We start from the raw sequence: 12,539 nt of genomic DNA on the forward strand, positions 1-12,539 counted from the left end.
ACTGTCCACATTAATAGAAAAAGGGGAGTTAAGCACTTGGCAAAATTAAGTATTCATGATAGAAACCTTTGCAATGAAAGGAAACATCCTCAATCAAAAAACAATATATATCTTTTTCTAGTATAGCAAATAGTGAAAGACTTAATACTCTCCCTTTAAAACTGGGAACAAGGCAATGATGGTCTCTAACCATATCTTTCAACATTATATTGGAGGCCATAAACATTTAAGTAAATAAATCCCTCAAATTGGAAATGAAAAAAAAATTGACTTGATTAACAAATGATAGTAAACAAAGTCAACAGTCAAAAAATAAATTATATTTGTATATTCTAGCACCAATTTTTAATATGTTTTTATTTATTGGATAAAGACAGAAAGAAATTGATATGGAAGGGAGCAGTAGAGAGGGAGAGAGGAAAAGAGACACCTATAGTACTGCTTCACCATTCATGAAGCTTTTGTCCTACAGGTAGGGAGTGGGGGCTTGAACCTGGGCACTTGCACACTGTAATATGTGTGCTCTACTGCCAGGCCTCTAGCTCCAAACAAGTAGAGAATAAAAATAATTTACAAGCATGGAAAAATTACACTCTGTGCAAGAATGTACTCTGAAAGCTATAAAGAAAACACTTCTTAGAAAAAATTAAATAACAAGTAAATATTTACAGACTCAGTATTACTGAAAGGTTAGTTTAGATGGATAGTTTCAACAAAATTCAAATCAAAACCCCCACACTTCATTTTAATATAGTCAAGTTAATTCTAAAATTTATATAGAAATGTCAAGTATCTAGCACAGCCAAAATAATATTAAAAAAATGCTTGGCATCCACACTACCAGATTTTAAGATTTATTATATAAAGCTACAGTAAGCAAAGAAACTGTACTATGTGATGCAAGGATACAAACACCTATAAAAAGAGAGGAACTTGGGTTTGTCCTTAATGTCATTTAAGAACTTGAAATTGGGGACAGTCATTGTCTTAGTTACTGTCACCCTTTGCTCTGTAACAAGTTATCAGTACTTTCTCCAAGAGGTTCAGAAATAAGAATTTATATATCCTACATCTGCAGTCAACTATTTTTTTTTACAAAGTTCCCATATAATTAATTCAATGGGGAAAAGAAACATCTATTTAATAATGATGCCACAATAAATAAAAGTAAGGGGAACATAAGGAACCCCAAACTCTACTTCACAGCATATGAGTGTATTGATTTGAGATGATTTAAAGATTCAGGAAGAAACCTAGATTATCTTCTATCATTGGATAAGGATTGAAAAGTCTGAATTTCATTCAAAAAGTAGAAATTGTTCATAAATCCCACTCTTAGTAAATTGACAAGATGTTAATTGAGAGAAAATATGCAGAACATGTATCTGACAAAGAACTAGTATTATAAATTCAGTATTTTTTTAGTTCTATATCTCAGTAAGATAGCCAATGTAAGTTAACTTGCAAAAACTTAAATAATTTAAAAAGTTTCTGAATAGCCATTAAGTACATAAAAAAGTAATGATTACATGCTCATCAAAAAAGCTTTAGATGAAAACATTTGTAGAAACTTCATTTATAAAAATGAAAGGGCCAGGTGGTGGTGCACCTGGTTAAGTGCACACATTACAGTGTGCAAAGACCCACGTCCAAGTCCCTTGTCCCCACCTGCGAGAGGAAAACTTCACAAGTGGTGAAGAAGGGCTGCAGATGTCTCTGTCTCTCTCCCTCTCTGTCTCCCTTGCCCCCTTCATTTCTTTCTGTCTCTATCCAATAATAAATAAACGAAAATATTAAAAAATGCCTTATCTAGATCTTTAAAAATTAAATAAATACATAAAATTGGAAATAGTTTAGGTATCTGTCAAAAGAACAGAAAAGAAACTCTAGTATAGGGGGTTGGGCGGTAGCTCAGTGGATTAAGCACACGTGGTGCGAAGCGCAAGAACCAGCATTAAGGATCCTGGTTCGAGCCCTGGCTCCCCACCTGCAGGGGAATCCATTCACAGGCGGTGAAGCAGGTCTGCAGGTGTCTTTCTTTCCCCTTCTCTGTCTTCCCCATATCTCTCCATTTCTCTCTGTCCTATCCAACAACGACAACAACAACAATAACAACAAGGGCAACACAAGGGAAAATAAAAATAAATAATATAAAAAGAAACTCTAGTCAATGGAATATACTACACCATAAATATAACAGACTACTGCTATAGAGTAAAATAGATAAATTTCATAAATACTGGGTTGTCGGAAAAGTCATGACACATTTTTGCACAGAAAAACAAAAAATGTATCAAGACTGTTTCTTTTTTACTATTTATTTGTTTATTTCCCCCTTTGCTGCCCTCGTTTTATTGCTGTAGTTACTGATGTCGTCATTGTTGGATAGGACAGAGAAATGGAGAGAGGAGGGGAAGACAGGGGGAGAGAAAGACAGACACCTACTCACTTGCTTCACTGCTTCTGAAGTGACTCCCCTGCAGGTGGGGAGCCAGGGGCTTGAACCAGGATCCTTTGGCCGGTCCTTGCGCTTTGAGCCACGTGTGCTTAACCTGCTGTGCTACTGCCTGCCCCCCCACATCATGACTTTTCTGACAGCCCAATTGTATGCTGAATCAGAGCCCCCAAAATGTATAACTTTACTACATGAAATTCTAGAAAAATCAAAACAGATCAAGGAAATTTTTGAACAATAAAAATATTCTGCACCTTGACTGGGTGGTAGTTAAACAGTTGTACAGACTTAATAAAACTTAATTAACTTACATAATTAGTATCTGTGTAATTTATTATGACATTTTTATTACAGACCCAGGGAGATAGCTCAACAGGATGTGCATGCCTGAAGCCCAAGACCCCAGGTTCAGTCAGTGGTGCCACCACTAAGCTGATCAGTGCTGTAGTCTTAAGTTTCATTCATTAAAATAAGTCTTTAATTTAAAAAATTTCAGTAAAATATGAATATACACAGATGGCATTTTAGATGAAAAGTATTATGAGACCCGTCCAGTTAATTACAATGGTGAACTCTCTTTTTTTTTCTTTTTCTGAAAACAGTATTACTGGAGAGAGAAAAGTTATTTTCCTCCTAATTTCCTTTTTCCCTTCAGAAATGAATATAATACATTCAGGAAACTTGTTCTTATGCCTGAGGGTGTCTAGAGTAAGGCTATATTTAGCCTTTTATTTTCTAGACAGTCAATCTGTAAAATGGGCATATGATCTTGTCTCTCTCATGAAATTTGGATAGATTACTAAACTACAACTTATCATAGTCTTTAGATAACTCTGGAATAAAACAGCTAAAAAGCCAATATTTTACATTCACTACCTTCCTATTATAAGACATCCCTCCTCCAGGGTAAAATCCAGTTACTGAGCAAAACAGCCACAGGCAACATTAGTTCAGTCCTCATGAAGAATTTGAAAAGGTAGCTTCATTGCTGAACTAAAGGCAGTGAGTTTTGCGGTGGAGTACTTTAATACATTTTTATATTGCTTATAAAGCAAATAAGCATAAACCAGTAAGATGCCTTGCTGAAAACTACCTTCTTTGTGAAAGCAGGCTGTAATTCTGAACAAGTTTTCAATTTTCACACTGCTGCTAGGGTAAAACATTTTAAAGAGTTTAATTTTTTACAATGGATTCAATGACATAGGATTATCTAACAAAGTAATGGCTAATCAATAGAAGGTTTAGTTGTCAGGTGAAACATATAACACACTAAAAGGGATTGATTGCCACACTTCTCCTTATTTACTAGAAGGTATATATTTAAAATGACACAAACTTGTTACCAGGCTGCATTCTTTTAACCTTGCAAAAAGCTGCTTAAGAAATCTGTTCAGCAGCCCTATAGCAATACAAGATATAGTATAATGAAAATGGCTAGTGATGGGGGGGGGTATAGTGAGGACACAGGGACCCTCAGATATATGGTAACATCAAATTAAGCCCCCAGCAAGAATATAGGATAGAAAAAGCAAACTACAAAGCCACATCTAGGGAAACTGAAACTGGGCTTTAAAAATGCCAGACTGATGCTACTGAATCTCTTTCAGTAGATGTACTAAGATGTGTCTTAGTTTTCTCATTCCCCGTTGTTCTTAGGGGCAAAATTTTTTTTAAAGAACTCATACAACTGGGCACAATGCCCCCCCCCCCCCCGCTAGTTAGGTTTTCTTTTTTCCTTTTTTATCATGTATACAGATTAAGCACTGAACACAAAATGAATCTGGTCCACATGGACTTTGACCAACATATAAGCTGTTTCCTTTATAATTGATTCACATTGCCTCAACTCTCTATATGAAAATACACTTTTTATGGTCATTGCAACCCAGGAGTTCAATAATATTTTTTCTACTAAGTCAGTGATTACACAATTTATCAAAGAATGATTACACTGAAATAAAAATAAAACAAAACATCAACCCCCAATGCAGTCTTCTTTCCTCAAAGTAATTTTAAGAAAGCTGGTTATTAAATTGCTTTTTTTTTTCAAGAAGGGTTTTGTAGCTAGACACAAATTGCCAAACCATTTTTTTTTAAGTTATTAGACTCTGAAGGATTCAGTCGAATTGGGAAGTTAAATAAACAAATCACTTCATCAGAGTTGGAAAGACCACTTTTGTCTTACTTAGGAGACCTACATTAATTACCTTTAAAGTTTTTTACGTGTACTATTTAAAATAGTCCAATTTATTTATTTATTTCAAATGAGGTGCTTCTTCCAAAGTATTAAATAATGTCTACAAATGCAAAAGCATTTTTATAAATAGGTAATTAAAACAGATGACTAAAATTAAGTCAAGCTGCAAAGCATTACCCAGGATGCACTGTGATTTTTTTTTTTTTTAATAAACATCTCAGGCAATTTTTCCACCCAAAGCCCAAAGCACTTCAGGAAAAAAAAAAAAGAGGGGTAGAGCGTTTCATAGTGGAAAAAAATACACATATATAATGAAATAATGCCAAACGCCAAACTAAAGTATTTACAAGATAGTCCCTTAAGCATAGTTTGTCATATTGCAATTACACCTTGCCTACTGCCAAGCCAAAGTGCTTACTATTTCCACTAGGGGGAGAAATGTCTTAACACAAAGCAAAGGCATACAGGGAACAGGGTTTTCTTGAGCAATTATCAGAACAAAGCTCCCTTGGCTGTGTGTACCTTCTAATTACTCAATACAATTAGAATGACTAACCTAAAACAAATAGGAAAAAAAAAACTTGCCTGCATGGTATCAGGGACTTCATTAAACCTTTCCCCCTCATCAATCAAATCAGAAAGAAGGGAATGCCATGATATGCAAACATTAGAGGACTATTAAAAGAAGTACATTCTGTGGTTTTTCTTTTTAAATTTTTTTTAGAAACAAAAGAAGTGGCTCTCTTGAAAACAGAAATGTCGTGGTATTTACCCATCTGGATGCTGCTTGAAAAAAATTGTCCTCCAAAGAGCAGAAATACAGTGTTTTCTCTCAGTTCACTGGCTTATGAATGACTTTTTGTTGTTGTTGTTGTTTTGTTAATACACACTGTAATGTCATTTTCTATGTCAGTGATATGTTTTTTCCTCTGACTTATCCAACTGTATAAAGGAGCTGTGCCAATCAGACTTCCATGTTTATACTGAGCTGTTTTAAGTTCTCACTTTTTTTTTTTCTTTGTGTGTGGGTCAATTCCAAAGCAGGGTTTAGAACAACAGAGGAATTGGGGGCAGTGGGGGGGTGGGGGGATTGAAAAGCAACCCAAACAACTACTCATTCCTTCTAAAAGGCTTAAGTAATTCCTTTTATAAGGCTCAGTCATTAACAGAAGATGACAACAGAGTCATTTTTCTTTCAGCTGACAATTGTGACATTTTTCCAGCAGCGTGCAAGGTGTTGAAAACCTGGCAGCTGTTACCTCCTGGGATGAAGACACTTTTTTATCCTCCCTTGACAGTTTAACTCAGTGGGTCAGCACCTTTAAAGACTGCAAAGTATCCTTGAAGAGGATGGAAGCTTGAATTACTGCTCCCTCCCTAATCAATGTAAACCCTCACTGCAGGTGAAGTCTCCATCTATAGAGGTGCATGGGGGAGGAAAATGTAATGCCCTGAGCCAGATGGTTTTTATCTTGTTTTTAAAGAATAAAGGAACAAGCTAACAAGGGAGACAGCTACTTTGTTAGCTTCTTGGCCTCTCTCATGGCTTTACATCCCCAGGGTTCCAGCTACTCAAGAGAAAGAATACAGAAAAACGTAAACACTTAAAAGAAATATAACTAGAGGGGCTGGCATCATGCTGCTTTCAAAGAGTTGAGAGAGTTCTACTCAATGCTTTATTTATCACTGCCCACGTTCTCAGGATGGTAAGTGGACACATACACAAAAGGGATAGGGGGTGGGGAAGGATTAGACAGAGGTCACAATTTACTCAATTACAGAGAAAGGCAGGGATGACAGATCCTATTAGCACCAATGTGAAGTAAAGGAGTTGCATGTTGTGAGGGTACATTTTCAAAAAGTAACGAGTACTTTCATGTATCCTACCAGGCCTTTGCCCTTGTTTGCAAATATGAATAAAAGCTATGAAAACAGTTGCTATGGCTTCCTTGGTTTCACATTTTAGGAGTAAAAACAGAAAGCAAACTGTAGTTATTTTGTACAATCTTTAAATCAAAACTCACACTTCACTCTATGCCAAGAGGTAAGGTTATTCTAAAACTTAGAAAATTAAAAGGATTTTATTCCCCCCCCCCCCCCACAGCTTTCTTGCCCTCTGATGCTGTATATAACATGGCAAATAAGATATGCCAAATGGTTTGGTGATACAGGGAGTAAGGTCTCCTGACTTTCTCTTTTTTTTTTTTTCTGCTAATGTCTCGTAATAGTTTTGGAATTTGGCTCATGGTTGCTTCATAATGCAAGTCAGGAGTTGCTCTACTTTCCAAAAGACTGTGTAAAACTGGTATTATTTATCTCTTTGATTTTTGACATTATCAATTCATCAGTAAAATCATATGGATCTTTTGATAACTCAATTTCTTTAAGAGAGACAAGGTTGATTTACTCTGTGGTGATTTTGGAAGTTGTAATTTTCAAGTAATGTCTCCATATCATCTAACTTGCCAATTCTTGTTTGTTTCTAGTTGTTTATAACAGTACCTTATTCTTTTAGTGCCTGTAAGATTTGTAGTGATAACCCTTCTTTCAGCTCTTCTAATAATGAAGTAGCTCTCCAAGTGAACATGCAATGGTCATATCCTATCAACAGTGGTATAAAACTCTACTTTGGAATATGGGTAAGACCATAAATTAGTTGAAAACAATAACTAAACTTGTCAGGATATAGCTGAGGTTTTAACAAATGGCAAAAGAGTCCTTGAAATTCCATTAGAAATATCTGCAAAAGAATCTAATGTTAAGAAATTGGTTTACATGATAATAATAGGTATTAATAACAGTTCTACTTACATCAACACTAGGTAAAAGTCAGCCTTGACATTTGTATAACTGACTAAGATGTGGAGGAAAACAAATGGCACTTTATTATTGTCATATGCAACAGAGAAAAGAAGGAGTTTAAATGGCTTATATATAAATGGCTGGCTTAAAAAAAAATTAGTGGTGGGGTAATCAAGTTCAGGGCAGTTCTGGACAGCTGCCCTGTGACCCACTTCTATTGACCCCTGCTATTCATCTCTCTTCCCTAAGATTGAGAGGGCAAACTCCTAGGGAGTGACCACCACAATAGACAGACACAAGCCAACAGTAATCTGGTTGGAGCAAAAAAACAGATGGCGTTGCAATAAATTTACAAATCTGCATTCATGGGTCTGTTAAAACACCCAGAAGCTAAAAGACTGAGGGCCCCAGGAGGATCTCCTACTTCCCTGTTTCAAAAGGCCATTTCTCTTTCCAAGAACATTGAGTTCATGCTCTTCACAAAGAGAATGGAGATAAAAACCCTTTACAAAAAAAGAAAAGGGGGAGGGTGAGGGGGAAGGGGGGTATCCTCATGACCTAATCTCCAGAGTTTAGATCTAAACACTGAACAACAGATACTAGAAAAATCACTTATGAGCACTAGGAGGAAAAACAAAAATGATTGTTAAAGTGGAGGGAATGAGGCAAATCTGCTAAAAGGCAGTGGAAAAACATCATTAAATCTCTCAAAAACTGCACACAGCAGATCTTGCAAGTAGAAAATGATTCAATAATGTATGCATTTATTTTTAAAATGAATCAGATTAGTCCCATGTGTGACCCGCTGGTCCATCTGTATGTGCTGGACTTAATAGGCACGATCCTCTCTCTTGCTTCAATTTGAAGTATGAGAGAGATAAATTTAGTTTAATTTTCAACAGATCAGCCTATCCATTTTCCAAATGGACCATCTGGATCAGCCTATTAAAATTAATTTATAACTTTGCAGAGTGAAAATTCGTTTGTTAGCTTAAATAAAGTTGCCAAAACTTTTTGTTGTGTCATTGTTTTCTGACAGTTATTGCTGAACAGTGGGTAAAATATTTGCACTTCTAAATTTATCTTATTCAATATGTTCTATTTATTTAGATTTACAGATCAGGTGCTTATCTCCAGGCAGTTAAAACTGCAACTGTAAACTGTATAATATCAATTATTGATCATGTGGGTTCTTTTATAAATCTTTCTGATTTCATTCTACTTATTAAAAAAACGATTTAAAAAAAGGGGAGTGAATGCTCACCCCTCCTAATTTAACACATTGTAAATAAAAAGTGGATGTGTTACAACTCCACAAATTTTCCCCTAAACTAACATTGTATGTAAATTGGAGTCAGAAAGCAGAAACAGAAACTCTCTGGTAATGATTAGACTTAGGCTTCAAATCACTAACAAGATAAACATCTAGCCTAAGACTCCATTTTCTTCACATACAAATTGGAAATCATATTTAGCAACTTGACAGAGTTATTGTGAGGATTAAATGAAGTATCTGGCTCATGATAGGAGCTTAATAAATATAAGAACTCTTTTCTTCCCCTAAAATACCACACACAAAAATCAATTAAAATTATTTTTGGGAGTCGGGCGGTAGCATAGTGGGTATAGCGCAGGTGGCGCAAAGTGCAAGGACTGGTGTAAAGATCCTAGTTTGTACCCCCGGCTCCCCACCTGCAGGGGAGTCACTTCACAAGTGGTGAAGCGGGTCTGCAGGTGTCTTTCTCTCCCCCTCTCAGTCTTCCCCTCCTCTCTCCAATTTCTCTGTCCTATCCAACAACAATCAAATAACAACAACAATAATAACTACAACAATAAAACAAGGGCAACAAAAAGGGAATAAATAAATAAATATAAAAAATATTTTTACTACTGCTACTGTTCAACTTATTGTATTGTACCTGTTTAATTTTAATATAAAATAGGCTATCTATTCTCTGGAAACACTGTAAAAGCTTACTTTTTTTTGTTCCCAATAGGAGACAGAAAATGTTAGAGATTGCTATAGGGAGTGAGAAGAGCAAATTTTTTGACTAAATGTTTTTGGGCACTTGAATTTTTAAAAGGAGAGCACTGTAGAATCGAACTGTCAAAGTAAATTGTGTTACTTCTGGGGAGTAGAAACACAGTTGCAAGTAAAATTTCTTAAAAAGCTGCCATCAGTAATGGTAGTCACTTCAAGAGAAAGCAATAAGAATATTCTACAGGCTAAAAGGAGAAAATTTCACTTTAGGTAAATACTCTTTGGTGATTAGTTTTCTCTAATGTATGAAAAATCTTAAAAAGCAAAAAAAAGTTGTTGTTTGTTTTTGGTGGTTTCAACTCTTTGCACATGCAAGATTCCAATGCTCCTAGATCAACTTTTTAATGTTTTTAGTTCATACAGTGAGAGGGGAAGAGAGAGAGAAAGAACAATGTTCTACCACTTGTGAAGCTTCTCACAATGGTCCTATTGTGGTGCCTGGGTTCAAACCCTGGTCCTCCTCCATTGTAAGGTGTTCATTCTACAAAGTGAGCTATCTCCAGGTACCCAGAAAATAGAGTTTAAGTAAACTATTCTACTATCTACACTAAAAGTATTTTGAATGGCCAGGTTAAGTGGCTCAATGGGTTGAGCAAAGAGTTTGCATGGGAGGTCCCAAGTTAGATCCTCAGCATTGCTTAGTCAGCATGGTGGTTGTCTCTCAGAGACTCTTTTCATAGAACAAATATTTAAAATGAAAGACTTAAACAGAAGTATTTCAAATTATTTTCCTGAACAATAAACCTCCTGGTTTTACTTTTACTACATATGCAGCTGACTGTACCATACTTTGTACCTTGTACCTACAAGGCTTATGTTATTTTTTTAAATGACTGGACAATGTCACCCAATTGATATTTAATGTCTATAGGTAGATCAAATTCAGAGTACTCTTAATTTAAACTCCAATGCTTAGCAAATGGCAAATGAGAGTTTCCTATCTTTTGTTTTGTTGTGGTAGCTTTTAATTTTAAGTAAGACTAAATTTCATACCTGTCTAAGTGAATTCTTCTCTGGTATTATCTTCCTAGGGGGTTCGCCATTATTACAGTCTTCTCTCTCTGGGGAATTCTGTGAAAGAAAGTAAGCTTTAATTCCGTTCTCATTATCTTCAATCTTATTCTGTGGGAATAAGCTGAATTACATTTCTAATTCTGTAAGCTAGAATACCATGTATACGTATGCATTTATTCATCTGAAAATTTATATACATGTACACAAACTGTTATGTAAAGGAAACATATGCCCATGTATATAAATAAATGTATGTTGGGGGTCTAGGTGGAAATATTTTATCTGTGGTTAAGTACTGTCCAGAAGACCATTTTCATTAGAAGTCTGGCTTATTGCTCTTTGAAAATGCAGGTTGCCACTGGACATAATAAAGTTGTCGTTGTTAGATAGGACAGAGAGAAATGGAGAGAGGAAGGAAGACAGAAGGGGGAGAGAAAGACAGGCACCTGCAGACCTGCTTCACCGCTTGTGAAGCGACGCCCCTGCAGATGGGGAGCCAGGGGCTCGAACTGGGATCCTTTTGCCAGTCCTTGTGCTTCGCGCCACATGCGCTTAACCCGCTGCACTACTGCCAGACTCCCTTATCATGCCATTTTAAGGTCCTTGGACCTCTATGGCTAACATCTGTGTGCATTGTGTACTGTCTATAGTTGGTTTGGCAGGCTAGTACCCCCAAAGTATTTTGGGGGCAGAGATAAATCATAATACTTTTTAAAAGAATCTTTTAAAGACACCTGCAACACTGTCATTGCTTGTGAAGCATTCCCCCTAAACATGGAAACTGGGGGGCTTGAACCAAGGTCCTCATACACTGTAATAAATGCGCTCAACCAGGTGTGCCACCACCTGGCCCCAATCATCTTATTTAATTTTATAATTTACATTTGTGAAAAATCACTCTAAGGCAAATGTCCCTAAAATTAACACAATGAAGAAAAAAAACATGCTGGGTTTAAAGAATAGGACAAACTCAACAACTTCAGAGTTCTCTTGGCTTTCCCCACAAAAAAGAATGGAAATCACACACCAAAAAATGGGGGATAGTTGATTTAGTGACTAAAAAACATAGCTAGTATTCAATTAAAAGTTATACTTTGTATATACTATTACCCAGACCATGAAGGTTTTGTTTATTTTTATTAATGAATGAATGAGAGAGGATACCAAAGTATCTCCCCGCCCCCCCAATAATTGTTTAAAAGAAAAAAAAAATCACACAGTGTGGGGGTAGAGAGCCTGAGGCTCCAAAATCCCAGGTTCAATCTCCTGTACCAGCACAAACCAGAGCTGAGCAGTGCTCTGGGGGATGGGAGCTTGGGGGGATAATCACACAATAAACTTGTACATCCAATCACTTTTTGGATCACATTTTTACTTGATGGGTGCTTGAGATAAAACAAGATTGATGGTAAACTTTCAACACTGGATTACACAATAAAAAATAGTGATCTAAACCTAAAAGGATAAGAAGTAACCATCAGTCCATATCGCTTTCTTTTTGCCTTCCATTTTGACTGATGGGGGAAGGGAACTATTAAGTGGTCTGATTTAAGAAATGGTGAAATGAGCTAAATACTACTACTACCTGGGAGCAGCACTTTTGCACTCCATTAGAGCAAAAGCTATAGATAAGCTGCTTTGTTAAATAGAGTAATTCTTAAAATTGATAAAGAGAGAAGCATTATTCTAGCTAGTTCTTTTTGGATAAATTAACCCAGCCTACTTTACCCTGGATCATTCACTATTCTGAGAAACAAAATAGTACACAAAATTTCAACTCTGTGGCTAGTGAAGTGGCTCAGTGGGTAAATATAGGACTTACATGTATGAGGCTCCAGGTGCAATGCCTGGCACTGCATCTGACAGAGCAGTGCTCCTAGGTGTGTTTCTTTCTACTCTACTGTAAGAAGTAACTAAGTTCTGTGAGGACTGGGGTGATAACTCAGTTGTAGTGTTCTGGACTTAAATGGAAGAGATCCTATGTTCAATCTGTGGCTCCACTAATAGCCAGAGCTGAATGGTGCTCTTGT

General features: G+C 36.3%; 1 protein-coding gene across 13 annotated transcripts in view; it reads right to left on the reverse strand.

The window, feature by feature from the left end:
- The window catches only part of BTRC (beta-transducin repeat containing E3 ubiquitin protein ligase), a 192,599-nt gene that overhangs the window by 102,747 nt on the left and 77,313 nt on the right, over nt 1-12,539 (reverse strand). For 8 of the 13 annotated variants that reach the window (XM_007533860.3, XM_060171457.1, XM_007533858.3 and 5 more), the window contains one exon: nt 10,489-10,566. The exons of the other annotated variants lie outside the window; for them this stretch is intronic. In XM_007533860.3, coding sequence (XP_007533922.2) covers nt 10,489-10,566 — 78 coding nt within the window. The remainder of the gene's footprint in view (nt 1-10,488; nt 10,567-12,539) is intronic. 13 annotated transcript variants of the gene reach the window in all.

This window comes from Erinaceus europaeus, chromosome 14 (assembly GCF_950295315.1).
Source record: "Erinaceus europaeus chromosome 14, mEriEur2.1, whole genome shotgun sequence".
In the NCBI taxonomy this organism is placed as follows: domain Eukaryota; kingdom Metazoa; phylum Chordata; class Mammalia; order Eulipotyphla; family Erinaceidae; genus Erinaceus; species Erinaceus europaeus.